General features: G+C 67.4%; 3 protein-coding genes across 3 annotated transcripts; all 3 read right to left on the minus strand.

Annotated features, from left to right (window-relative positions):
* Positions 1 to 560: 560 nt before the first annotated feature.
* Positions 561 to 3,308, minus strand: CIMAP1B (ciliary microtubule associated protein 1B). Its single transcript, XM_066184500.1, is given in 4 exon segments — positions 561 to 680; positions 1,698 to 1,747; positions 1,750 to 1,812; positions 3,296 to 3,308. Coding segments are annotated over 4 exon segments (246 nt in total).
* An 854-nt stretch (positions 3,309 to 4,162) lies between these two features.
* On the minus strand, positions 4,163 to 6,807 carry LOC136289117 (rheacalcin-1-like). The gene is made up of 5 exons (XM_066182589.1): positions 6,735 to 6,807; positions 5,839 to 5,933; positions 5,604 to 5,765; positions 5,094 to 5,199; positions 4,163 to 4,844 (listed from the first exon to the last, which is right to left on the minus strand). Exons 1-5 carry the CDS (start codon positions 6,805 to 6,807, stop codon positions 4,777 to 4,779), a joined length of 504 nt encoding a protein of 167 aa, XP_066038686.1. The 3' UTR covers positions 4,163 to 4,776.
* Positions 6,808 to 9,950: 3,143 nt separating this feature from the next.
* CPT1B (carnitine palmitoyltransferase 1B) lies at positions 9,951 to 27,319 on the minus strand. Its single transcript, XM_066182588.1, has 19 exons — positions 27,262 to 27,319; positions 25,437 to 25,599; positions 25,204 to 25,343; positions 24,180 to 24,351; positions 22,707 to 22,808; positions 22,490 to 22,627; positions 21,383 to 21,460; positions 21,176 to 21,283; positions 20,108 to 20,192; positions 19,812 to 20,007; positions 18,184 to 18,369; positions 17,364 to 17,469; positions 16,528 to 16,644; positions 15,292 to 15,456; positions 14,352 to 14,486; positions 12,598 to 12,750; positions 11,488 to 11,601; positions 11,156 to 11,248; positions 9,951 to 10,145 (listed from the first exon to the last, which is right to left on the minus strand). Exons 2-19 carry the CDS (start codon positions 25,575 to 25,577, stop codon positions 10,056 to 10,058), a joined length of 2,319 nt encoding a protein of 772 aa, XP_066038685.1. The 5' UTR covers positions 25,578 to 25,599; positions 27,262 to 27,319; the 3' UTR covers positions 9,951 to 10,055.
* Between the last annotated feature and the right edge of the window lie 2 nt (positions 27,320 to 27,321).

The raw sequence follows: 27,321 nt of genomic DNA on the forward strand, positions 1-27,321 counted from the left end.
CTGAAGTCCTGGATGGGATGGGATAGTGGGGTGGAATCCATGGGATGGGATGGGGTCAGTGGGATGGGATCCATGAGATGGGATCCATGGGATGGGATGGGATGATGGGATGGGGTAGGATGGGATGGGATCCATGGGATGGGATCCATGGGATGGGATCCATGGGGTGGGATGGGGTCAGTGGGATGGGATGGGATAATGGGATGGGATCTATGGGATGGGATCCATGGGGTGGGATCCATGGGATGGGATAGGGTCAGTGGGATGGGGTGGGATAATGGGATGGGATCCATGGGATGGGATCCATGGGATGGGATGAGACGGGATAAAGGGACAGTGGGGTGGGACAATGGCGTGGGACGGGACTGGAGCAGGGAGAGGGTTTGGCAGCACATCCCTCACCCCCGGCACGTCCCACCCCGCCGTGGGTCTCCCTCCGTGGCCTCGCCATGTCCCCCTCGGGGTGGCCAAAGGGCGGCTTTAGGGGACCCCCCGGCCCCCCGTGCGGCGCAGGGGACACAAGGACAGCGAGCCAGAGGTGCTGCTGCAGTTCGTGTTTGTCACAGGCCGGCGGTGTCACCCGTGCCACCCGCGTCCCCGCTGCCCTGCGGCGGCGAGTCCATCACGGGGATCACGGCTTCCCAGTAGCGAATGCCGAAGGTCTGTCCTTGTTTCTGGCCCTGGGGGGGCACGGGGGGCCGTGTGAGGGGGCCGGGATGTGGCACCACGGGCGGCTGGCGCGATCCCCTGGGCGCCGGGACCGCACAGCCTGCTGCCCGGAGCCCTGCACCCCACACCCTGGTACCGGACCCCCTGCGCCCCACACCCTGGCCCCCCAACTCCCTGAACCTCTGGCACCCCACACTCCTTGGCACCCCAACCTCCCAGACCCGTGGCACCCCAAACCCCTGGAACCTCAAACCCCCCGGGCCCCGGGCACCCCACATTCTTGGCACCCCAAACCCCCAGACCCTGGCACCCCATAACCTTGGTACCTCAAACCCCCAACGCCCTGGCACCCCAAATTCCTGGACCCTGGAACCCCACAACCTTGGTACCCCAGCCCGCAGACCCTGACACCCCACAACTGGCACCCCAACGCCCTGGACCCCCTGCACCCCACATCCTTGACACCCCGGCACCCCTGGCACCCCAAGCACCCGAACCCCTGGCACCCCAACCCCACAGACCCCTGGCACCCCAGCCCTCTGTGACCCTGCTACCCCAAATCCCAGCCCTCCCTTTGCACCTGATCCCCCAGCCCTCCCAGGCTCCCTTAATACCCCAAATCCCAGCCCCCCAGCTCCCCTTGATACCCCAAATCCCGGCCCCCCAGCCCCCCCGGGCCCCTTTGATACCCCAAATCCCGGCCCCCAGCCCCTCCGAGCCCCTTTGATACCCCAAATCCCGCCCCTCAGCCCCCCCGGGCCCCTTTGATACCCCAAATCCCGGCCCCCCAGCCCCCCTTGATACCCCAAATCCCGGCCCCCCAGCCCCCCCGGGCCCCTTTGATACCCCAAATCCCGGCCCCCAGCCCCCCTTGATACCCCAAATCCCGGCCCCCCAGCCCCCCCGGGCCCCTTTGATACCCCAAATCCCGGCCCCCCAGCCCCCCCAGCCTCCCTTGATACCCCAAATCCCGGCCCCCAGCCCCCCCGGGCCCCTTTGATACCCCAAATCCCGGCCCCCGTCCCCACCCTGTTGTTGCCGTCGGAGATGCTGCGGCCCCGCCCTGTGAAGCTGTACCGGGGGCCGAGGTGTTGGCCACCTGCCGCGGGCCCAGCGCGGGCGGCAGCTGGTAGCTGGCAGGGCCTGGGGGGCGACACGGCTCTGGGGGGCGCGGGGGGCTTCACCCGCCCGAGGCTGGGGAGGGGGCGGCACAGCCAGGGGGTGCTGGGGGGCCCGGGGGATCCCAGACCCAGGAGGAGATGGGGGGCCCAGCCCAGCCCGGGGGGTGACGGGGGTCCCGGCCCAGGGGTGAGATGGGGATTGCAGCCCGGCCCCGGAGGAGATTGGGGGGGCCCAGCCCAGGTGGGATAACGGGGGTCCCAATCCAGGTGGCATAACGGGGTCTGAACCCTGGTGGGATGTTGGGGTCCCAGCCCAGGTGGGATAATGGGGTCTCAGCCCCGGAGGAGATTAGGGGGTCCCAGCCCAGGTGGGATAATGGGGTCTCAGCCCGGGTGGGATGTTGGGGGTCCCAGGCCAGGTGGGATGTTGGGGGTCCCAGGTGGGATGTTGGGGGTCCCAGGCCAGATGAGATGTTGGGGTCCCAACCCAGGTGGGATAACGGGGTCTGAACCCTGGTGGGATGTTGGGGGTCCCAGCCCAGGTGGGATAATGGGGGTCCCAGCCCAGGTGAGATAATGGGGTCTCAGCCCCGGAGGAGATTAGGGGGTCTCAGCCCAGGTGGGATGTTGGGAGTCCCAGCCCCGGTGGGATAATGGGGTCCCAGCCCCAGAGGAGACAACGGGCTCCCGGCCCAGGTGGGATGTTGGGGGTCCCAGCCCAGGTGGAATGTTGGGGGTCCCAGCCCCAGAGGAGACAACGGGCTCCGCTCCCGGCCCAGGTGGGATGTTGGGGGTCCCAGCCCCAGAGGAGACAACGGGCTCCGCTCCCGGCCCAGGTGGGATGTTGGGGGTCCCAGCCCCAGAGGAGACAACGGGCTCCCGGCCCAGGTGGGATGTTGGGGGTCCCAGCCCCAGGGGCGGCGCCGGTCGTGGCCTGGGGCCATGGAGGGGCTCGGTGGCACTCGGGGTGTCCCCCCCGCGGGCCCCGCACTCACCCAGGCCGCCGGGGAGCCCGCACCTGGCCCGGGGCTTCGGGACCGGAGCGGGACCCGCGGCAGGTGACGTCTGCAGGTGCCCCCCCAGGTGTCCTCGGGCACGGGGGGCTCCGCCGGCCCCTCCGCCCCCCCGGCGGGAGATGGGGGTGTCCCCAGCGCGGGCGGCGGTGGCGGCGCCCTGGTGACAAGTGACACGGCCGGGCCGCGGGAGCCGGCGGGCGCCGGGTGGTGGCCGTGGTGTCACAGTGGCCGCGGGCTTCCAGGGGCTCGGCGACACGCGGTGACAACGGCGACCGGGGGGGTGGAGCCCCCGTGGGTACAGCCCGGGATAAAACACACCCCATGGATACATGCCAGTGGATTCATCCCAAAAAATCCACCCCGTGGATACATCCCAAAAAATCCACCCCGTGGATACATCCCAAAAATCCACCCCATGGATACATCCCAGTGGATTCATCCCAAAAAATCCACCCCATGGATAAAACACACCCCATGGATAAAACACACCCCATGGATTCATCCCAACGGATAAACCCCAGAAATCCACCCCATGGATTGACCCCCGGCGCCCCATGGATAAAACACACCCCACAGATACATCCCAGTGGATCCATCCCAAAAATCCACCCCATGGATTGACCCCCGGCGCCCCACGGATGAAACACACCCCACGGATACATCCCAGAAATCCACCCCACGGACACAGCCCGGGCACCCCACAGATGCCCCCCCGTAGCCCATATCTGACCCCCCAGAAGCCCATGTGTGACCCCCCGGGCCCAGGGACGGGGCAGGAGGGACACGGAGACACGGGGACACAAGGACAGAGGGACACGAGGGGACATGGGGAGAGCACGGGGACACGGACACGCAGGGAGAGGGTGATGGGGGTGACAAGGGGACATGGGGACAATGGGTGGCATTGAGGGGCTCATGGGGATGTGGGGACAGGGGACGTGAGGGGGACACGGGGACAGACACGGGAACACAGAAACTGGCTGAGACCCCTGGGGGGCTGCCTTGGGGACACCTCTGTCTTGGGGACACATCTTGGGGACACCCCATCCCTTGGGGACACCCCATCCCTTGGGGTCACCTCTGTCCTGGGGACACATCTTGGGGACACCCCATCCCTTGGGGACATCTCTGTCCTGGGGACACATCTTGGGGACACCCCATCCCTTGGGGACACCTCTGTCCTGGGGACACATCTTGGGGACACCCCATCCCTTGGGGTCACCCCATCTCTTGGGGACACCCCTGGTCGTGTCCCCTCCATCCCCCCGTGGGGATCTCGGTGTCCCCGTCCCCTGTTGATGTCACCTGTGGGGCGCAGACACAGTGAGGGGACACGGGGGGGGGGGGTCCCGGTGCTTCCGTCACTTTATTGGGGGGTCCCCGTGGGGGGGTTGGGGGCGCGGGATGGGAATTGGGGGGCAGGACAGGGCTTTGGGGCAGGGTGTGGGGGCGGGGGTCCAGATGTTGGGGGGCTGGGATTGGGGGGGGCAGGACACAGGGCTGGGGCACAGAGTGTGGGGTTTGGGGGACAGGGGGGGATTTGGGGGGGCAGCACGGCAGGGGCAGGACTGGGAGCAGGGGTTGGGGTCTGGGACGGGGGGTTTGGGGTGTGGGGTGGGGTTTGGGCTCTGGGGTGGGATTTGGGGTTCAGGGGCAGGATTTGGAGCAGGTTTTGGGCTCTGGGGTGAGGATTTGGGGTCTGGGGTGGGGTTTGGAGCAGGTTTTGGGGTGTCGGGTGGGGATTTGGGGTGTGGGGTGGGGTTTGGGGTTCAGGGTCAGGATTTGGAGCAGGTTTTGGGGTGTTGGGTGGGGATTTGGGGTGTGGGGTGGGATTTGGGGTTCAGGGTCAGGATTTGGAGCAGGTTTTGGGCTCGGGGTGGGGTTTGGGGTGTGGGGTGGGGTTTGGGGTTCAGGACGCAGGAGGGGTCCGTCCCCAGGCCGGGGGGGCACACGGGGGTGTCCGCGCCCCCCTAGGCCGGCACTTTGCAGATGAAGGGTTTGCGCTCCCCGCAGGCCTCGCCCTCCCAGGCCATGAACCCTGCGGGGACACGGGGCTGCGACAGGGGACACGGGGGACAACTGCCACAGCCCCGCGGCCCCCCGGACACCCCCGACACCCCCTGTCCCTCCCTCGAGCCCCTTGTCCCTCCCTGTGCCCTCCTGTCACCCCCTGACCCCCCAACCCTTGCCCCCCCCACCAGCTGATCCCTGGAGTGTGGCACCGGGATGTCCCCAGGGCCGTTGTCCCCAGCCCGTTGTTCCCCCCTGCCCCCCGGTGTCCCCTCACCTGCCGAGTCCTCCAGGGCGATGCAGGGGTGTCCCTTGGGGCCATCGTCCCCGTCCCAGGCCCAGTAGTGGCGCGGGGACCCGTCAGCCCAGAGCCAGCCCTGGCGCTGTGACAGCCGCGGGACAGGTGACACAGGGGACAGGGGGACAAGGACAGAGGGGGGGACACACGGGACAGGTGGGACAGGGGGACAGCACACACAGCAGACAGGTGGCCCTGCAGGGAGGGGTCAGGACACCAGGAGGGGACACCCAGGTGTGACAGACAGGGGTCAGAACAGGTGACACTGCAGGCAGGGTGTCACACAGGTGTCACACAGGGGACACCCAGGTGGGACAGACAGGGGTCAGGACAGGTGACACTGCAGGCAGGGTGTCACACAGGGGACACCCAGGGGTCAGGACAGGTGCAGGGAGCGCAGGTGACACAGGTGACACACAGGTGACACACAGGTGGCACACAGGTGGCACACAGGTGTGACAGACGCCCGCAGCCCCCGAGGCCGCTCACCCTCCGGTGCAGCCCGATCCAGACGCTGTCCTCCCTGTCCCTGTCCTTGTCGCCGTCCTCCTCCTCCCGTCCCCGCCGCGCCAGGAACGCGGCCAGCGCCCGGTGCTCCTCGGGGCTGTGCAGCGACGCCAGGTGTCCCCCGCGGCTGGCCTGGCACCACGCCTGGCGACAGCGACACGTCCTGGGGGGGGTCCTGGGGGGGTTTGGGGACCCCCGGGACCCCCCCGGCACCCACCTCGGCCCTCCGCCAGCTCAGCTGCTGCCCGATGTAGCCGTAGCAGTGTCCCCCGAAGGACAGCCACCCCCGGGGACACCTGGTGGCCTCGGACACTGCGGGGGGGGGACGGACACAGCGGTGTCACCGTGTCACCACCCCCCAAAAAAAAACCCAGCCGGGACCCCCCAAAAAAACCAGCCGGGACCCCGCGGGGGCGGGTTTGGGGGGCTGAGAATGGGGGAAAAGGGAGAGGGTGGGGAAGGGGGGGAGCAGAGGGCAGTTTGGGGGGCTCAGGGGGCGGTTTGGGGTCTCGGGGCTCAGTTCGGGGTCTCGGGGCACACTGTGGGGGTCTCAGGGTTCGTTCGGGGTCTCAGGGCTCAGTTCGGGGTCTCAGGGCTCGGTTTGGGGTCTCAGGGCTCACTGTGGGGTCTCGGGGCTCAGTTCGGGGTCTCAGGGCTCGGTTTGGGGTCTCAGGGCTCACTGTGGGGTCTCGGGGCTCAGTTCGGGGTCTCAGGGCTCACTTCGGGGTCTCAGGGCTCGGTTTGGGGTCTCAGGGCTCACTTCGGGGTCTCAGGGCACACTGTGGGGTCTCGGGGCTCAGTTCGGGGTCTCAGGGCGCACTTTGGGGTCTCGGGGCTCAGTTCGGGGTCTCAGGGCTCGGTTTGGGGTCTCAGGGCTCACTTCGGGGTCTCAGGGCACACTGTGGGGTCTCGGGGCTCAGTTCGGGGTCTCAGGGCACACTGTGGGGTCTCGGGCCGCACTGTGGGGTCTCGGGGTTCAGTTCGGGGTCTCAGGGCGCACTTTGGGGTCTCGGGGCGCACTGTGGGGTCTCGGGGTGCACTGTGGGGTCTCAGGGCTCAGTTCGGGGTCTCAGGGCGCACTTTGGGGTCTCGGGGCACTCTGTGGGGTCTCACCCGGCGGGGAGGGGGGCAGCACCAGGCACCCCAGCAGGCAGAGCCCCAGGAAGGCGGCGGGCCCCATCCTCATCCTCCTGCCGGGGGGCGGCGGGGGCTGCAGGGGGCGGGGGGCGGCCGGGCACCCCCCCTGCCCCGGCAGCGCCCCCCACCCGACGCCTCCCACCCCAGCAACTCTTCCAGCACCCCAGGACTCCCCCCAAGAACCCCAACACCCTCCAGGACCCTCGCGACCCCCCCAGCACCCCCCGGAGCCCCCCGGCACCCCCAGGACCCCTCCAGGACCCCACCCAGCACATCCCCAGCACGCCCTGGAGCCCCCCGGCACCCTCACCCCAGTTTCCCTCCCCAGCACCCCAGGACCCCCCCGGACCCTCCCCAGCACCCCAGGATCCCCCCAGGACCCCCCAAATCCCCCCAGACCCCCCCAGGACCCCCCAGACTCCCCCCGGACCCCCCAGACCCCGCGGCACCTGGTGTCCCTGAGCGGTCCGGGCTGAGCGGGCCGGGGACACCCCGAGCCTTTTATGGCCCCGGGGCGGGTTTGGGGGGCGGGTTTGGGGGGCGGGTTTGGGGGGCGGGCCCGGAGCACCCACCCGTGAGCCCCCGCCCCCCCCTCCCCCCTCCCCCCCGGCACCGCATCACAGGGACGGCGACACGCAGGTGACACACCTGGGGACACCCGGGCCGCTCAGCCGGCACCCCCCGGATACACCTGGGCACACCTGGGGACCCCCGGACACACCTGGGAACCCCCCCCGGACACACCTGGGCACACCTGGGGACCCCCGGACACACCTGGGGACACCCCGAACACCCCTGGACACGCCTGGGGACCCCTGGGGATCCCCAGACACACCTGGGGACACCCCGAGTGCTGCCCCCGCTCTTGGGGTGCCCGGGCAGGGACAGTGGGGACGGGGGGAACAGAGAGGACAGAGGGGACAGGAGGGACAGGGGGGGACAAGGGGGGGGACAGGGGGGTGAAGGTGCCGGGCTGGGGTGCGGTCAGAGAAGGGATCTGATAAGGGATTGATAAGGGGTTTGATAAGGGATTGAAAAGGGATTGATAAGGGGTTTGATAAGGGGTTTGATAAGGGAGGGGGAGCGGCCTCGCCCGCGGCGGACACGGACCGAGGGACACGGGCCGAGGGACACAACAAGGGACAGACAGAGGGACACGGGCCGAGGGACACGGAGGGCCACCCGCGGCCCGGGGTCCCCGCCAGCCCCCGGCGGTGATCCCGCGGTCCCCACCGGGGACAGCTCCGAGACCCCCCGGCCGGGGGCTGAGCCCTGGGGGCTCCGGGGGGGACACGGCCCCGGCGTGGGGACAGGGGACACCGAGATGGGGACAGGGACACCCCGGGATGGGGACAGGGTGTGTCACAGCCCCGGCGTGGGGACAGGGGACACCGAGATGGGGACAGGGACACCCCGGGATGGGGATAGGGGATGACACACCCCCGGCGTGGGGACAGGGGACACCGAGATGGGGACAGGGACACTGGGATGGGGACAGGGACACTGGGATGGGGACAGGGGACAGGACACGGCCCCGGCGTGGGGACAGGGACACTGCTATGAGGTCGAGGTACAGGACACAGCCCCGGTGCCGGGGGGTGACAGTGACCCCAGGGGACACTCCCGGGCGGGGGGATGCCCTGTCCCTGTCCCCGGCCTGTCCCCTCTCCGGGGATGTCCCCTGTCCCTGTGCCCGCTCTGTCCCCGCTGACAGGTGGCCCCTGGCCCCTCTCCCGGGCTGTCCCCAGTCCCTGTCCCTGTCCTGTCCCCTCTCCCGGGGCTGTCCCTGTCCCTGTCGCTGCCCCTGTCCCTGTCGCTGTCCCTGTCCTGGCCCCGGGCCCGCCGCTGGCTCCGGGCTGGCGGCGCCGGGCGGTGGCGGCGGGGCAGGGCGGGAGGGGACAGGGACAGCGCGGTGCCAGCGCGGTGCCACCCGGGGCGCGGCGACCCCCGGGCCGGACACGGGCCAGGGGCTGTGCGCAGGGCCCGGCCCGAGCCGCCGTGCCCCGCTGGGCAGCCCCGGCCCCGCCCGGGGACCGCGCCGGCGGCGGGGACGGGAACGGGAACGGGGACGGGGACGGGAATGGGGACGGGGATGGGAACGGGGATGGGGACGGGGACGGGAATGGGAACGGGGACGGGGATGGGGACGGGGATGGGAACGGGGATGGGGATGGGAACGGGGACGGGGACGGGGACGGGAATGGGGACGGGGATGGGAACGGGGACGGGGACGGGAATGGGGACGGGGACGGGAATTGGGACGGGGACGGGGACGGGAATGGGGACGGGGATGGGAACGGGAACGGGAACGGGGACGGGAATGGGGACGGGGATGGGAACGGGGACGGGGACGGGAATGGGGACGGGGACGGGAATGGGAACGGGGACGGGGATGGGGACGGGGACGGGAATGGGAACGGGGATGGGGATGGGAACGGGGACGGGGACGGGAATGGGAACGGGGACGGGAATGGGGACGGGGATGGGGACGGGGACGGGGACGGGGATGGGGACGGGGATGGGAATGGGGACGGGGATGGGGATGGGAACGGGGACGGGGACGGGAACGGGGACGGGAATGGGGACGGGGACGGGGACGGGAATGGGGACGGGGACGGGAATGGGAACGGGGACGGGAATGGGAACGGGGACGGGGACGGGAATGGGGACGGGGACGGGAATGGGAACGGGGATGGGGATGGGAACGGGGACGGGAACGGGGACGGGGATGGGGACGGGGACGGGAATGGGGACGGGGACGGGAATGGGAACGGGGACGGGAACGGGAATGGGAATGGGGACGGGGACCGGGACGGGGACGAGACGGATCACCGGGATAGGGATGGGCACGGGAACGGCGACAGGGATGGGCTCAGGTCAGCGGGATGGGGATCGGTGTGGGGCTGGGGATGGTTTCGAATCTCCGGGATGGGCACGGATCCGGGGATGGGCACGGGTCACCGGCATGGGCACGGATCACCGGCATGGGCAAGGGTCACCGGCATGGGCACGGGTCACCGGGATCCCCGCCCCAGCGACGGCATTTGTGATGGCCGGTGCCCACCGAGCCCCCCGAGGACGCCCCACGGATGCAGCCCCCCATGGCTCCAGCCCCCCATGGACACACCCCACGGCTCCAGCCCCCCATGGACCCACCCCACGGCTCCAGCCCCCCATGGACGCCCCACGGGCTCACACCAAGAGCCTTTATTGGCAGCAGGTCCAGGGCAGCGACCCCCGGCCCCCGGCCCCCCGGGGGAGCCCCGTGGCCCCCGGCCCCCCGGGGGCGCCCCCCGGTCAGTTCCCGGGCCCGGGGGGCGGTTTGTCGAAGAGCCCCGCGATGTCCAGCATGGCCTGGCGGATGTTGCGGCCGAAACGCTGCGAGTCCTGCGGACAGCGCCCCTCAGAGCCCGCCCCGAGCCCCGCGGGGGGCACCAGGACACCCGGAGTGGGACACGGAGACCCCCAAAGTGTCACCCGGACCCCCAAAGTGAGACCCAGACCCCCCCCCCCTCCCGAGCGAGATCTGAACCCCCAGAGTGGGACCCGGACCCAGAGAATGGGGTTGGGATGGGGTTGGGGGTCCCACAGATGGGGTGGGGGTCCCACAGGGGGGCTGGGCTGGGGGTCCCACAGGAGGGGATTGGGACCCACAGGAGGGGGCTGGGATGGGGCTTTGGGGTCCCACAGGATGCGGTTGGGGTGGGGGTCCCAGGGGATGGGATTGGGCTGGGGGTCCCACAGGAGGGGGCTGGGATGGGGTGGGAGTCCCACAGGATGGGATTGGGGTCCCAGGGGATGAGGCTGGGATGGGGTTTTGGGGTCCCAGGGGATGGGATTGGGGTGGGGGTCCCAGGCGATGGGGCTGGGGTGGGGTTTTGGGGTCCCAGGGGATGGGATTGGGGTGGGGGGTCCCAGGGGATGGGGCTGGGGTGGGGTTTTGGGGTCCCAGGGGATGGGATTGGGGTGGGGGTTCCAGGCGATGGGGCTGGGATGGGGTTTTGGGGTCCCAGGCGATGGGGCTGGGATGGGGTTTTGGGGTCCCAGGGGATGGGGTTGGGGTGGGGGTCCCAGGGGATGGGATTGGGGTGGGGGTCCCAGGCGATGGGGCTGGGATGGGGTTTTGGGGTCCCAGGGGATGGGGTTGGGGTGGGGGTCCCAGGGGATGGGATTGGGGTGGGGGTCCCAGGGGATGGGGCTGGGATAAGTTTTGGGGTCCCACAGAGGAGCAGGAGTAGGGTTGGGGGTCCCAGAGAACGCAATTAGGATCGGGGTTTTGGGGTCCCACAGGAAGGGACAGGAGGCAGCAGGGTCAAGATCAGGGTCAGGGGCTGCCCCAGACCCCCAGGTGACCCCCCAGGTGACCCCCCAGGTGACCCCCCAGGTGACCCCCTCACCGTCTCGGGGCTGGAGAACTTGCTGGACACGTGGAAGGTGATGAGGTTCTCCCCGGCGATGATGTAGGACACCCCATAACCATCGTCTGCCACCTGCGGGGGGGCCAGGGGGGCCGTGGGGCACCTGGGGACCCACCTGGGGACCCACCTGGGACACCTGGGGACACCTGGGACACCTGAGACCCACCTGGGGAACCTGGGACACACCCGGGACCCACCTGGGGACACCTGAGACCCACCCGGGACCCACCTGGGGGCACCTGGGGACACCTGGGACACACCTAGGACCCACCTGAGACCCCCCCGTCCCCCCCCGGCCCCCCCGCGCTCACGGGCCCGAAGCCGCCGCCGCTGGAGACGTGGTCGGGGAACTTGTTGAGGTCGAACATCTTGAGCTGCTGCTGCGGGGTCTGGCTGGTGGAGAGGCGCCAGGGCTCCGACAGCACCTGGGGGGGTCGGTGTGCTATGGGGCGCCCCACTGCGCCCCACTGCGCCCCATGGAACCCCCCTGTGCCCCACGGAACCCCATAGCACCCTAGGGCTCCGACAGCACCTGGGGGGGGTCGGTGTGCTATGGGGCGCCCCACTGCGCCCCACTGCGCCCCATGGAACCCCATGGCACCCCATGGCACCCCACTGTGCCCCACGGCACCCCGCTGCACCCTTGGGAGCCCCACTGCGCCCCAGTCCCATGGCGGGAGTCCCCTCTGCGTGCGGTGACACCAGGGTGCGGGTGACAGTTCCACCTTGTCCCCTCCCGTGCCTCCCGTGTCCCCTCGTCTCACCCCGTGTCCCCAGTGTCACTCAGTGTCACCCCGGGTCCCCCCGTGTCACCCAGTGTCACCCCGTGTCCCCAGTGTCACCCCTTGTCCCCCGTGCCCTGTCAGTGCCCCCTCCCCCTCCTCCGCTGCCCCCTGTCCCATGTGCCTGTCCTCTGTCCCATGTCCCTGTCCCGTGTCCCTGGGTCCCGTGTCCCTGTCCCCTGTCCCTTGTCCCCTCCGTGTCCCTGTCCCGTGTCCCTGGGTCCCGTGTCCCTGTCCCCTGTCCCTTGTCCCTGTCCCGTGTCCCTGGGTCCCGTGTCCCTGTCCCCTGTCCCTTGTCCCCTCCGTGTCCCTGTCCCGTGTCCCCCCAGTGTCCTGTCCCCTGTTTTGTGTCCCTGTCCCCTGTCCCCGTGTCCCCCCGTCCCTGTCGCGTATCCACACGTCCCGTGTCCCTGTCCCATGTCCCTCTCCCGTGTCCCCCTCCCGTGTCCCTGTGTCCCGTGTCCCCGTGTCCCCATGTCCCGTGTCCCGTGTCCCCCTCCCGTGTCCCCGTGTTTCTGTCCCGTGTCCCCCTCCCGTGTCCCCGTGTCCCTGTCCCGTGTCCCTGTCCCGTGTCCCTGTCCCTGTCCCGTGTCCCGTGTCCCCCTCCCGTGTCCCCCGGTGTCCCCGCGGGGCGCTGACCCTGGCCAGGAAGGGGCTCTGCGTGCCGAGGTATCGCGACATCAGGTAGAGGCAGAAGAGGTGGCGGTCGATGCCCGAGCCCGTCATGGCGAGGCGATAGAGCTGCTGGTGCTTCTCGGCCGCCGCCTTGAACAGCCGCTGCCGCTCCGAGCGCTGGGGGACCCAAAGTGAACCCCAAAAACTGCACCCCAAAAACTGCACCCCAAAAACTGCACCCCAAAACTAACCCCAAACTGCACCCCAAACCTGCACCCCACACCTGAACCCCAAAAACTGCACCCCAAACCGACCTCCCAAAACTGAACCCCAAATCTGTGCCTTGAACAACTGCTGCCGCTCCGAGCGCTGGGGGACCCAATGTGAACCCCAAAAACTGCACCCCAAAAACTGCACCCCAAAATGAACCCCAAACTGCACCCCAAACCTGCACCCCAAAATTAACCCCAAACTGCACCCCAAACCTGCACCCCACACCTGAACCCCAAAAACTGCACCCCAAAATTAACCCCAAACTGCACCCCAAACCTGCACCCCCAACGTGCACCTTGAACAGCCGCTGCTGCCCCTCTGCAGGCTGGGGAGGGGTCGGGGGGCTGAACCCCAAAGTGCGCCCCAGTCAGGCACCCAGCTCCCCGTGGGGACAGGGACCTCTGTGCGGGACGGGGACACCCAGGAGGGAAGGGGACACCTACAATGGATGGGGACACCCACAAGGGATTGGGGACATCCATGAGAGATGAGGACACCCATGGTGGGTGGGGACATCCATGAGGAATGGGGACACACACAATGGATGGGAACATCCATGAGGCATGGGGACACCTGTGAGGGATGGGGACACCCACAGGGGACGGGGACACCCACAAGGGATGGGGACATCTGTGAGAGATGGGGACATCTGTGAGGGATGGGGACATCCATGAGGGTTGGGGACTTCCTTGAAGGATGGGGACATCCGTGAGACATGGTGACATCCACAAGGGAAGGGATCATCCATAAGGGATAGGGACATCCATGAGGGATGGGGACACCCATGAGGAATGGGGACACCCATGAGGGATGGGGACATCCATGAGGGATGGGGACACCCACGAGGGATGGGGACATCCATGAGGAATGGGGACACCCATGAGGGATGGGGACATCCATGAGGGATGGGGACGTCCATGAGGAATGGGGACATCCATGAGGGATGGGGACAGCCATGAGGGATTGGGACACCCACGAGGGATGGGGACAGCCATGAGGAATGGGGACACCCATGAGGGATGGGGACATCCATGAGGGATGGGGACGTCCATGAGGAATGGGGACATCCATGAGGGATGGGGACAGCCATGAGGGATGGGGACACCCACGAGGGATGGGGACAGCCATGAGGAATGGGGACACCCATGAGGGATGGGGACATCCATGAGGGATGGGGACGTCCATGAGGAATGGGGACATCCATGAGGGATGGGGACAGCCATGAGGGATTGGGACACCCACGAGGGATGGGGACAGCCATGAGGAATGGCGACTCCTATGAGGGATTAGGACATCCACGTGGGACGGGGACGTCCACGAGGGATTGGGACATCCATGAAGGATGGGGACATCCAGAAGGGACAGGAACTTGAAGGATGGGGACCCTCAGTAGGGCTGGGGACGCCCCGGGATGGCGCGTCACCCCATGAGGGCGGTGAGGCCACCCCGGGGCGTGGCGGCCGTGCCACCCGCAGGTGACGGCCGCGAGCGGCGGTGTCACTCACGCCGTGCCGGGGGTCGGCCATGCTGCGCACGAAGGCCGTGGCCTCGGCGGTGCAGGAGCGCACGGTCTCGGTGCGGCCCTCGCGGAACAGCCGCGTCATGGACGCCTCGTACGTCAGGCAGAACGAGCCCTTGTCCTGCGGGGACAGCGGGCGGGGATGGCGGGGCGGGCCTGGACATTCCCGCCGGGAATGTCGCACCCCGTCCTGGTCATGGCCCCGCCCTGGTTTTCTATGGACAGCCCGTCCTGCCCTGCTCCTGCCCTGTCCCATCCCATCATCCCATCCCATCCCATCCCATCCCATCCCATCCCATCCCATCCCATCCCATCCCATCCCATCCCATCCCATCCCATCCCATCCCATCATCCCATCACCCCATCCCATCTCATCCCATTACCCCATGGATCCCATGATCCCATGAACCCATGATCCCATGGATCCCATGATCCCATGGTTCACGCGGAAGTGTGCCAGCTGCAGGGCAATCTGGATGACGGCGTCGGGGCTGACCCATCCCATTATCCCATTATCCCACGGATTCCATTATCCCAGTATCCCAGTATCCCAGTATCCCAGTATCCCCGTTCCCATTCCTCACACAGAAGTGTGCCAGCTGCAGGGCGGTCTGGATGAAGGCGTCAGGGCTGACCTGACCTATCCCATGGATCCCATTATCCCATGATCCCATGGATCCCATGATCCCATGGATCCCACACTCCCATGATCCCGTGGCTCATGCGGAAGTGTGCCAGCTGCAGGGCGATCTGGATGACAGTGTTGGGGCTGACCTGACCTATCCCATGGATCCCATTATCCCATTATCCCATGATCCCACGATCCCATGATCCCATGCTCCCATGATCCCATTATCCCATGGATCCCATGATCCCATGAATCCCATGATCCCACGATCCCACGCTCCCATGATCCCGTGGCTCACGCGGAAGTGTGCCAGCTGCAGGGCGATCTGGATGAAGGCGTCGGGGCTGGTGCGGCAGCGCTTGATGAGCCCCTTGCCGAAGGTGGTGAAGGGGAAGCAGCAGAAATCCACGTCCTCGGCCAGCGCCCGCGCCACGCGCAGCGACGCCTCGATGGCCGCCACGCCCTGGGGACACCGCACGGCACCTGTACCTGTACCTGTACCTGTACCCACACCTGTACCTGTGCCCACACCTGAACCCACACCTGAACCCACGCGCAGCGACGCCTCGATGGCCGCCACGCCCTGGGGACACCGCATGGCACCTGCACCTGTACCTGTACCTGTACCCATACCTGTACCTGTGCCCACACCTGAACCCACACCTGAACCCACGCGCAGCGACGCTTCGATGGCCGCCACGCCCTGGGGACACCGCACGGCACCTGTACCTGTACCTGTACCTGTACCTGTACCTGTGCCCACACCTGTACCTGTGCCCACACCTGAACCCACACCTGAACCCACACCTGAACCCACACCTGAACCCACCCGCAGCGACGCCTCGATGGCCGCCACGCCCTGGGGACACCACACAGCACCTGTACCTGTACCCACACCTGAACCCACACCTGAACCCACCCACAGCGACGCCTCGATGGCCGCCACGCCCTGGGGACACCGCACGGCACCTGTACCTGTACCTGTACCCACACCTGTACCTGTGCCCACACCTGAACCCACACCTGAACCCACCCGCAGCGACGCCTCGATGGCCGCCACGCCCTGGGGACACCACACAGCACCTGTACCTGTGCCCACACCTGAACCCACACCTGAACCCACCCGCAGCGACGCCTCGATGGCCGCCACACCCTGGGGACACCACACGGCACCTGTACCTGTACCTGAACCCACACCCGAACCCACACCCGTGCCACCCGCAGTGACACCTCGATGGATGCCAGGCTCTGGGGACACCGAATGGCACGGCTTGGCACCTTCACCTGTACCCACACCTGTGCCACCCCCAGTGACCCCTTGGTGGCTGCCACGCCCTGGGGACACGGCACGGCATGGCACAGTGTGGCACCCTCACCTGCACCTGTGCCCTCACCTGCGCCACCCCCAGAGACCCCTCGATGGCCGCCACCACCCTGGGAACAACACACGGTGTGACACCCTCACCTGTGCCCTCATCTCAACCTGTGCCCACCCCTGTACCTGTCCCCACCGCTGTCCCCACCTGTCACCCACCTCGGGGGGGATGTCCCACTGCAGGCGCTGGGGGGGGGCCAGGTGTCTCTTGGGGTCCCCCTTGCAGTGCCCCCCCTCGGTGTACCCCAAATGGAACGTGTCCGTGGCCAGCATGAACTGAGGGGGGACACGGGGACATTGGGGATTCCACCCCAAACCCCCAGGAGCCTCAGCCCCCCCAATTCCATGAACCCCCAACCCAGAATTCCCAAGACCCCCCAAGATTGCCCAATTCTGTGCCTCCTCCCAAACCCCCAATTCCATGACCCCCAAATCCCAACCCCCCCAATTCCATGACCTCCAAATCCCCCGGCCCCCCAATTCCATGGCCCCCCAGATCCCAAGCCCCCCGACCCCCCAAGTCCCTCGAGCCCCCCTGTCCCCCAAACCCCCTGAGCCCCCCAGACCCCCCAATTCCAACCCCCCGTAGTCCCCAGGATCCCGATCCTCACCCCACATTTCCCCCCCCCCCCATCCCTGCCCCCAAATGGGGGTCCCCAGCCCTTGGGGACACCCCACGCGGGTCCCCAACTGAGGGTCCCCAACCTGGGGGTGCCCCATTGTGGGGTTGGCCGTGCGGGGAGGTGTCCAGTTTGGGGTGGCCCCTCCCCGGGTGTCCCACTGGGGTGTCCTCAGCCCTTGGGGTGTCCAATTTGGGGGTGTCCCCATGCCGGGATGTCCCACTGGGGGAGTCCCCTGCCTGAAGGATGTCCCATTGCGGGGTGTCCCCGTGTCGGGGGTGTCCAGTTTGGGGTGTCCCCAGCCCAGTTTGGGGTGTCCCCCCCACCCCGGGGATGTCCCATCGGGGTGTCCCTTTTGGGGGGTCCCCCCGGTACCTCCCAGAGGTGTCCCACGATGGGGGCGTCGGCCCACGAGTGCTCGGCGTTGGCGCCGACCTTGCCGTTCTTGTAGACCACCAGCGTGAAGGATTTGTCGAACCACCTGGGGGGGGGCACGGGGGGGCATTGGGGGGCACTGGGGGGGTTTGGGGGGCACTGGGGGGTTTGGGGGGCACCGGGGAGGCGGCACGGGGGAGTTGGGGGGCACTGGGGGGCCGCAGCGGTTGGGACTGGGTTTTGGGGGGCTGGGGATGATGTGGGAGGGGGGTTCAAAGAGGCTGGGGGGTGTCCTGGGGTGTGTTTTGGGGTGCCCACTGGTCGCAGGAGGGACTGGGCTGGGGGGGATTTGGGGTGTCTGTGGGGATGTTTTGGGGTCCGGGGGTGTTTTTGGGGTCCGGGGCTATTTTGGGGTGCCCAACGGACATAGCAGTGTCCGTGCAGCAGGGACTGGGCTGGGGGGGATTTGGGGTGTCTGTGGGGATGTTTTGGGGTCCGGGGGTGTTTTTGGGGCACACACCGGTCGTAGCAGTGTCCGTGCAGCAGGGACTGAGCTGAGGGAGGATTTGGGGTGTCTGTGGGGATGTTTTGGGGTCCGGGGGTGTTTTTGGGGCACACACCGGTCGTAGCAGTGTCCGTGCAGCAGGGACTGAGCTGAGGGAGGATTTGGGGTGTCTGTGGGGATGTTTTGGGGTCCGGGGGTGTTTTTGGGGCACACACCGGTCGTAGCAGTGTCCGTGCAGCAGGGACTGAGCTGAGGGAGGATTTGGGGTGTCTGTGGGGATGTTTTGGGGTCCGGGGGTGTTTTTGGGGCACACACCGGTCGTAGCAGTGTCCGTGCAGCAGGGACTTGGCGTAGCTGTCCATGCAGCCGGGCCGGGCCGGGTCCTGGCCGTGCTCCTCCTCGTCCAGGGTGAGGAAGAAGGCGGCGCGCTCGATGGCGTCCAGCGCCGCCTTGTTGGGGCCGCGGCTGAAGAAGCGCGCCCGCGCCTCGGCCCACGGCACCCTGCGCGCCCCCGTCAGCCCGCGGGGACAGCGCGGGGACAGCGCGGGGACAGCGCGGGGACACCGCCGGGACCCCCACCCACGGGCGGGACCCGCGGCCCTGTGCGCCCTGCCCGCGGGTGGAGGATGGGGACCGGGATGGGGACAGGGTGGGGACGGCGAAGGGGACAGGGATGGGGACAGGACACCCTGATGGCTCAGGGTTCCCAAAGCTCCCGGTGTTCCCAGTATCCCCACCATGGCCATTGTTCCCATTATTCCCGGTGTTCCCAGAGTTCCCAGTTGCCCAGTATTTCCAGTGTGCCCATTATTCCCAGAGCTCCCCAGTGCGCACCATCCCCACCATTCCTTTTATTCCCGTTATTCCCGTTATTCCCATTATTCTCTGAGCTCTCAGGTGCCCACCATTCCCACCATTCCCATTATTCCCAGAGCTGCCTGGTGCCCACCATTCCCATTATTCCTATTATTCCCATAATCCTCATTATCCCAATTATCCCCATTACTCCCAGAACCCCCAGCTGCTCACCATCCCCACCATTCCCAACACCATTCCCGTTATTCCCGTTATTCCCGTTATTCCCGGAGCTCTCAGGTCCCCACCATTCCTTTTATTCCCATTATTCCCATTATTCCTATTATTCCCTGAGCTCTCGGGTGCCCACCATTCCCGTTATTCCTGTTATTCCCGTTATTCCCACCACCATTCCTGTTATTCCCACCACCATTCCCGTTATTCCCATTATTCCCATTATTCCCGTTATTCCCATTATCCCTGTTAATCCCTGAGCTCTCGGGTGCCCTTTATTCCCTTTATTCCCGTAATTCCCACCACCATTCCCGTCATTCCCTTTATTCCCGTCATTCCCACCACCATTCCCTTTATTCCCATCATTCCCACCATCATTCCCGTTATTCCCATTATTCACAATATTCCCGTTATTCCCATTATCCCTATTATTCCCTTAGCTCTTGGGTGCCCTTTATTCCCTTTATTCCCATCATTCTCACCACCATTCCCGTCATTTCCACCACCATTCCCATTATTCCCGTCATTCCCACCACCATTCCCGTTATTCCCGTTATTCCCACCACCACTCCCGTCATTCCCGTTATTCCCGTCATTCCCATTATTCCCAATATTCCCTTTATTCCCATTATCCCTATTATTCCCTGAGCTCTCGGGTGCCCTTTATTCCCTTTATTCCCACCACCATTCCCGTCATTCCCGTCATTCCCACCACCACTCCCGTCATTCCCGTTATTCCCGTCATTCCCATTATTCCCGTCATTCCCATTATTCCAAATATTCCCGTTATTCCCATTATGCCTATTATTCCCTGAGCTCTCGGGTGCCCTTTATTCCCTTTATTCCCGTCATTCCCACCACCATTCCCGTCATTCCCGTCATTCCCACCACCACTCCCGTCACTCCCCGCCCACCTGTCCCCGGCGGTGAGGGCGGCCAGGTGCTCCTCTCCGGGCCGCGGGGGTGACGGATCCTCCAGGATCCTCTGGAATTGCATCTCCAGGTCGGCGGGGGCCAGCAGCGTCCCGCCGTAGTACAGCCACACCTTGTAGTAGCGGCCCTTGTGGTACACGGCCAGGTGTTTGCTGTCCGCCAGGTGCAGCAGCGTGTCTGCGGGCAGGGGGGTCACGGTGGCACGGGGAGGACCCCCCGGTGTCCCCCGGCTGTCCCCCGAGCGGTGTCACCTGCCCGGGTGACGCGGTGTCCGTACCTGTCTCCTTGCCCGGGACGCGCGTGGTGTTGAACATCCGCTCCGACTGGTACGAGCACATGGGGACCACGCCCAGCGCCATCATCTGGGGGGTCACGGGGGGGTCACACGGGGGTCACCGGGAGGTCACAGGGGAGGTCATAGGTCGCAGGGGGGTCACAGGTCACGGGGGGGCGGTGTCCCCTTCTCTGTCAGTGTCACTCCCCCGCAGGTGGCCCCCCATAGTGACGCTGCCCTGCTTCTGTCCCGTGGAGCTCCCCCCTAAATCCACGGGAACCCCAAAATCCAGGGGGTCCCCGCAGTTCCCTCAACCCCACGGGACCCCCCCCCCCCCCCCCAGTCCCCCAGTCCCTTGGGATTCCCCAAATCCCCAAACCCCATGGAACCCCCCGACTTCTGGGATCCCCCAAACCCCCCATTCCCGCGGGATCCCCCAATTCCCTCAGTCCCACGGGATCCCCCAATTCCCTCATTCCCCCGGGATCCCCCAACTCCCTCAGTCCCACGGGATCCCCAAACCCCCCAGTCCCCCGGGATCCCCCAAACCCCCCATTCCCCCGGGATCCCCCAACTCCCTCAGTCCCACGGGATCCCCAAACCTCCCATTCCCCCGGATCCCCCAAACTCCCAGCCCCATGGGACCCCCAGCTCCTGGGATCCCCCAACTCCCCCATTCCCCTGGAATCCCCCCAAACCCCCCAGTCCAATAGGACTCCCCAACTCTTGGGATCCCCCAAACCCCCAGCCCCATGGAACCTCCCAATTCCCTCAGTCCCCACGAGATCCCCTAAACCCCCAATCCCCTGGGATCCCCCAATTCCCATGAGACCCCAATGGGACCCCCAAACCCATGGGAGCCCCCAGGACCCCCCCAGCCCCATGGGACCCCCCAAACCCCCCAAGTCCCATGGGATCCCCCAACTCCTGGGATCTCCCAAATCCCCCATTCCTCTGGGGTCCCCCAAACCCCCATTCCCACGGGACCCCCATTCCCCCGGGATTCCCCAATTCCTGGGATCCCCCAAACCCCCAGCCCCACGGGACCCCCCGGGACCCCCGGCCCCTCACCGGGGGGATCTCCCCGCGGTCCAGGCGCCGCCGGTAGAGCAGGATGGAGTGCACCACGTTGGCCGCCCGCGCCGCCTGCACCACGCTGGGGGTCACGTACAGGAAGTCCTGGTGACAAAGGGACACGCCACGCGTCGCGGGTGGGGCCGGGGGGAGGTCCCCGGGGGGTGGGGGGCGGTGTTTGGGGGTCCCCCAGCGCCCCCTTACCATGGCGTAGTAGTTGCTGTTGACCATGAGCGGGCTGCGGCCGCGCAGGTAAATGTACTCCTCCCACCAGTCACTGACCTGCGGGGACAGGGACGGGGACGGGGACAGGGAGGGGACAGGGACAGGGGACAGGGGACAGGGGACAGGGAGGGGACAGGGACAGGGGACAGGGGTCAGGGAACAGGGACAGGGGACAGGGGACAGGGGACAGGGGACAGGGGACAGGGAACAGGGAACAGGGACAGGGGACAGGGAGGGGACAGGGACAGGGGACAGGGGTCAGGGAACAGGGACAGGGGACAGGGGACAGGGGACAGGGGACAGGGGATGGGGACAGGGACAGGGACAGGGGATGGGGACAGGGACAGGGGATGGGGACAGGGGCAGGGACAGGGGACGGGACAGGGGACAGGGGATAGGGACAGGGGACAGGGGCAGGGACAAGAGACAGGGAGAGGGGACAGGACAAAGGGTGAGGGGACAAGGACAGGGGACAGGGGGCAAGGGATGGGGGACAGGGGCAGGAATAGAGACAAGGAACGGGGACAGGAGTGGAGACAAGGAATAGGGGACAGGAATCGGGATGGGGACAGGAATGGGGGACACAGAGCCAGGGCAGAGACAGGGGTTAGACAGGGTCAAGGACAGGGGACAGCCGGGAGGGACAGGGATGGGGGCAGGTGAAAGGGACGGAGACAGGGGACACAGGGACACAGGGTACGGTGCCGGGGTGCAGCAGCCCCTGCCCCTCCTGCTCCAGCCAGGACGCCCTACTGTCCCTCCAGTGTTCCCGCTGTCCCCCGGCTGTCCCCGCTGTCCTCCCAGGTGTCCTCGCTGTCCTCCCAGGTGTCCCCGCTGTCCCGCAGGTGTCCCCCCAGGTGTTCCCTCTGTCCCCGCAGGTGTCCCCGCAGGTGTCCCCGCAGGTGCCCCCGCAGGTGTCCCCGCTGTCCCCCGGCTGTCCCCGCTGTCCTCCCAGGTGTCCCCGCTGTCCTCCCAGGTGTCCCCGCTGTCCCGCAGGTGTCCCCCCAGGTGTTCCCTCTGTCCCCCCGGTGTCCCCGCGGGTGTCCGCACTGTCCCCCGGCTGTCCCCAGGTGTGCCCGCACTCACGTAGTTGGTGGTCCACCAGGACTTGAGGCGCAGGTAGCGCTGCAGCCGCGGCGCCGTCTTCTCCTGGAACTCCTTGGCCAGCGCCGCCATCTCGGCGTACTTGTCGTCGTCCAGCAGCGGCCGCACCGACTCCAGGTACTGCGGGGAGGGGACAGCACCCGTGTCACCGCTGTCGCCGTCACGGCCGGGCCCCCCAGCGCCCCTGGGCACGGCGTACCCGGGCGATGGTGGCTTTCACGGGCGGCACGGGCAGCTTGGGCAGCGAGCTCTGGAAGCTGTAGAGGAGCGGCTTGCGGATGGACATCACCTTCACCAGCGCCTGCGGGGCCGCGGGGCGGCGGGAGGAGGAGGAGGAGGAGGGATGGGGTGAGGGTCCGCGGCTGCCGCGGCTCACGAAGCACCCAGAGATCCCAGAGATCCCACAGATCCCACAGCAGTCACAGGTCCCGCAGCACCCAAAGCTCCCCCAGATCCCACAACACCCAAAGATCTCCAGGCACCTGCAGCTCCCATGGCTCCCAAAGCTCCCACGGCTCCCAAAAAACTCGAGGCACTCACAGCACCCGCAGCTCCCACAGCACCCACGGTTCCTGAAGCACCCAAGGATCCCATAGATCCCACAGCAGCCACACATCCCGCAGCACCCAAAGCTCCTACAGATCCCAAAGCTCCCACAGATCCCAAAAAACTCGAGGCACTCACAGCTCCCAAAGCTCCCACAGCTCCCGATGATCCCACAGCACCCAAAGATCTCCAGGCACCTGCAGCTCCCATGGCTCCCAAAGCTCCCACGGCTCCCAAAAAACTCGAGGAACTCACAGTTTGGGAACTCACAGTTCCCAAAGCACCCACAGCTCCCGAAGAACTCCAGGCACCCACAGCTCCCACAGCTCCCAAAGCTCCCGAAACTCCCACATCTCCTGAAAGTCCCAAACCCCCCACATCTCCTGAAACTCCCAAATCTCCCAAAACTCCCAAATATCCCAAATCTCCCACATCTCCCAAAGCTCCCAAAGCTCCCACAGCTCCTACAGATCCCAAATGTCCTGCATCTCCCACATCTCCCACATCTCCCAAAACTCCCCAAACTCCCAAATCTCCCACAGCTCCTACAGATCCCACATCTCCCCAAACCCCCAAATCTCCCAAAGCTCCCAAGGCTCCTAAATCTCCCATATCTCCCGAAACTCCCAAAACTCCCCAATCTCACAAAGCTCCCAGATCTCCTACAGATCCCAAATGTCCCGCATCTCCCAAATCTCCCACATCTCCCAAAACTTCCAAATCTCCCACATCTCCCGCATCTCCCAGATCTCCCAAATCTCCCACATCTCCCAAAACTCCCAAAGCCCCCACATCTCCCAAAACTCCCAAATCTCCCACATCTCCCAAATATCCCAAATCTCCCACATCTCCCAAAACTCCCAAAGCTCCGAAATCTCCCAGCTCTCCTACAGATCCCAAATGTCCTGCATCTCCCAAAGCTCCCACGTCTCCCAAATCTCCCAAATATCCCAAAGCTCCCACATCTCCCAAATCTCCCACATCTTCCCAAACTCCCAAAGCCCCCAAAGCTCCCACATCTCCCACAGTTCCTACAGATCCCAGATGTCCCGCATCTCCCGAATCTCCCACGTCTCCCGAATCTCCCACATCTCCCGCATCTCCCGCATCCCCGGGCGCCGCTCACGATCCAGAGGCGGGTGCTGCGGCTCATGCGGCCGTGGGGCTCGAACATCCAGCCGTGGTAGGAGAGCAGCAGGCGCAGCACCCTCCGGAACAGCAGCACGGCCGCCAGCCACGCTCCCGTGGAGAACAGCACCGCGCTGACCGCCGTGCGCGCCCCGGGGCTCAGCGCCTCGCTGGGGACACGCGGGGACACGGCGTGAGCGGGGGGACAGGCGGCGTGACATCCCTGCCCTGGGGGTGTCCCCAAACGGGGACATGTCCGTGGTGACATTCCCAGGAATGTCCCCAATGGGCCTGCGCCCGTGGTGACATCCCTGCCCCGGGGGTGTCCCCAAATACACCTGTGCCCGTGGTGGCATTCCCAGGGAATGTCCCCAAATGGGGCTGTGTCCCCAGTGGGGCTGTGCCCGTGGTGGCATTCCCAGGAATGTCCCCGTGGTGGCGTTCCCAGGAATGTCCCCAGTGGGGCTGTGCCTGAGGAGTGGAACCCCCCGGGGATGTCCCTAAGTGGGACCCCATAAGGGACGTCCCCAAAGGGAGATGTCACACACCTCCTGCAGGTCCCGGGGGTTGGGGTCCCTCGAGGGACAGAGCTGTGCCCGTGAGGGGACATAAGGGACATCCCCAGAGATGTCACACGTTTCCTGCCTGTTCCAGGTTTGGGGTCCCTCTGAGGGACAGGGCTGTGCCCACAAGGGACGTCCCCAAAGGGAGATGTCACACACCTCCTGCAGGTCCCGTGGGTTGGGATGTGTCCCCCTCGAGGGACATCCCCAAACTGTGTCACGCCCGCGGGGTGTGGCCGCTCAGGGCGAAGCCCTCCAGGCGTGTCACCTGTCCCCAAAGCCGCGCTGGAGCTCTCCAGGCGTGTCACCTGTCCCCAAAGCCGCGCTGCCCCACAGAACAGCCCCGGGCTCTGCCAGGGGCGGGCTGTCCCACCGCAGGCCGTCCCCCCGTGTCCCCGCGGTGCGGCCGGGCGGTGTCCCCGCGGTGCGGCCGGGCGGTGTCCCCGCGCTGTCGCTCACCCGTGCGGCAGGCAGCGCTGGATGCGGGCCATCAGCCCCAGCGACGGGTCCACCTGGCAGTAGCAGGAGCCGGCGGTGGCCAGCACCACCACCATCCAGCTGGACGGCGACGCGGGGTACACGCCGCTCAGGAAGCTGTTCTGTGGGCACAGCGGGGTCACACGGGTGACGGCGGTGTCCCCAATAGGGGAGGGGGACACGGGAGGGGACCCCTCCCCCCCCGGGTCGCCCACCTTGGCGCGGACCAGGCGCTTTTTCCACGAGTGGACGGCGGCCAGGTAGAGCTGGCGCACGGCCTCGCGGCTCAGATGGAAGTCCAAGCCCTCGGGGGTGACGGTGAACTGGAAGGCCACGGCCTGGTGAGCCTCCGCCATGCTGGCGACCCGCTGGTGGCACCTGCGGGGGGACACGGGGGCGCTGGGAGCGGGCACGGCCACCCCCGGCCCCGGCACCGCTGCCCGGGATGGTGGCACGGTGGGTGTCCCGTCCCCGGTGTCACCCCGGGGGCGGTGGCACGGTGGGTGTCCCCTCCCCGGTGTCACCCCGGGATGGTGGCACGGTGGGTGTCCCCTCCCCGGTGTCACCCCGGGGGCGGTGGCACGGTGGGTGTCCCCTCCCCGGTGTCACCCCGGGGGCGGTGGCACGGTGGGTGTCCCCTCCCCGGTGTCACCCCGGGGGCGGTGGCACGGTGGGTGTCCCCTCCCCGGTGTCACCCCGGGGGCGGTGGCACGGTGGGTGTCCCCTCCCCGGTGTCACCCCGGGGGCGGTGGCACGGTGGGTGTCCCCTCCCCGGTGTCACCCCGGGGGCGGTGGCACGGTGGGTGTCCCCTCCCCGGTGTCACCCCGGGGGCGGTGGCAGGCCGGCGGTGGCCCCGCGGGAGCCCCCCCAGCCCGTTGTCACAGCGGTGTCACCGCGGTGTCGCAGCGGCGTCACGTGGCGCTGGCGCGGGGCCCACTGAGGGAAGGGTCAGCGCTGTCACCAGCCCGGAGGGGACAGCGGGGAGGACACCCCGGCCACCCGCACGTCCCCCGCCCTGCGTCCCCTGCTCTGTGTCCCCGTGTCCCCTGCGGGGATGCGGGACACGCGGCACGGACACAGCCGGGGGGTCCCTGGGCTGCCACCAAGTCCCTGTGTCACCAGGGGGGTGCCGGGCAGTCCCGGCCCCGGGGGGTGACACGGTTGTCCCCAATGCGGGGCAGCCCAGGGGATCTTTCCCACGGGTGGCTTTGGGTGACAGGGACGGCTCGGCACGGCGCGTGCCCTCTGCACCTGGTGACATCGCCATGGCATCGCTGGGCCTGGCACGGCCCGGCCTGGCACGGCACGAGTGGGCACTAAACCGCAACCCCCGGCCCCGCAGGGCGCGGTGACACCGCCCGGGACAGCTGTGTGCCACCACCGCGTGTGACACCCCGCAGGCCACCGCCGAGTGCCACCACCGCGTGTGCCACCACCCCTTGTGACACTGCCCGGCCGCGCCTCCGAGTGCCACCACCCCGCGCGACACCCCGCAGGGCACCGCTGTGACACTGTGACACGGTGACACGGTGGCACCGCGCGGTGTGGCACGGACGGCGCTGTCCCTGTCCCCGCCCGGGCCGTGTCCCCGCACCCCCCGCGTGTCCCTCCGTGCCCCGCCGACACTCCCGCGCTGTCCCCGCTGTCCCCTCCCAAGGTCACGGCGGCTCCGGGGCCGGGACCCGCAGCCCCCGGGGCGACCCCCGGAATCCCCCGGGACCCCCGGAGGTGACACGGCCAGGGGACACACGGGGGGATCCCAGGAGGTGACACGGCCAGGGGACACACGGGGGGGACCCCAGGGGGTGACACCGCCGAGGGACACACGGGGGAATCCCAGGGGGTGACACGGTCAGGGGACACGAGGAGGGGACTCCCGGAGGTGACACGGCCAAGGGGACACACGGGGGGAGATCCCAGGGTGTGACACGGCCAGGGGACACGCGTGGGACCCTCCCCGGAGGGACGGCCGGGGGTTTTGCGGTGCCGGGGGTGTCCCCGGGGTGTCCCCGGGGTGTCCCCTCCCCGGGGCCCGGTACCTGAGCGGGGGGCGCGGGGGCTCCGCGGGACGCGGCTGCTGCGGCCACCGACCGGTAACC

This window comes from Chamaea fasciata, unplaced genomic scaffold, assembly GCF_029207755.1.
Source record: "Chamaea fasciata isolate MVZ Bird 193981 ecotype frontalis unplaced genomic scaffold, bChaFas1.0.hap1 SCAF_5, whole genome shotgun sequence".
NCBI lineage: Eukaryota > Metazoa > Chordata > Aves > Passeriformes > Sylviidae > Chamaea > Chamaea fasciata.

Excerpts from the sequence above, each read along its gene's own strand:
- LOC136289117 (XM_066182589.1), bottom strand. The coding sequence starts at position 6,807 with ATGAGGATGGGGCCCGCCGCCTTCCTGGGGCTCTGCCTGCTGGGGTGC. Across the intron at positions 5,934-6,734 it reads GCTGCCCCCCTCCCCGCCGG|TGTCCGAGGCCACCAGGTGT; the intron begins GTGAGACCCCAC and ends CCCCCCCCGCAG. Across the intron at positions 5,766-5,838 it reads TGAGCTGGCGGAGGGCCGAG|GCGTGGTGCCAGGCCAGCCG; the intron begins GTGGGTGCCGGG and ends CGCTGTCGCCAG.
- CPT1B (XM_066182588.1), bottom strand. The coding sequence starts at position 25,577 with ATGGCGGAGGCTCACCAGGCCGTGGCCTTCCAGTTCACCGTCACCCCC. Across the intron at positions 18,370-19,811 it reads GCCCTCACCGCCGGGGACAG|GGTGCCGTGGGCCGAGGCGC; the intron begins GTGGGCGGGGAG and ends GGGGGCGCGCAG. Across the intron at positions 11,249-11,487 it reads GCGGCGGCGGCTTCGGGCCC|GTGGCAGACGATGGTTATGG; the intron begins GTGAGCGCGGGG and ends GCCCCCCCGCAG.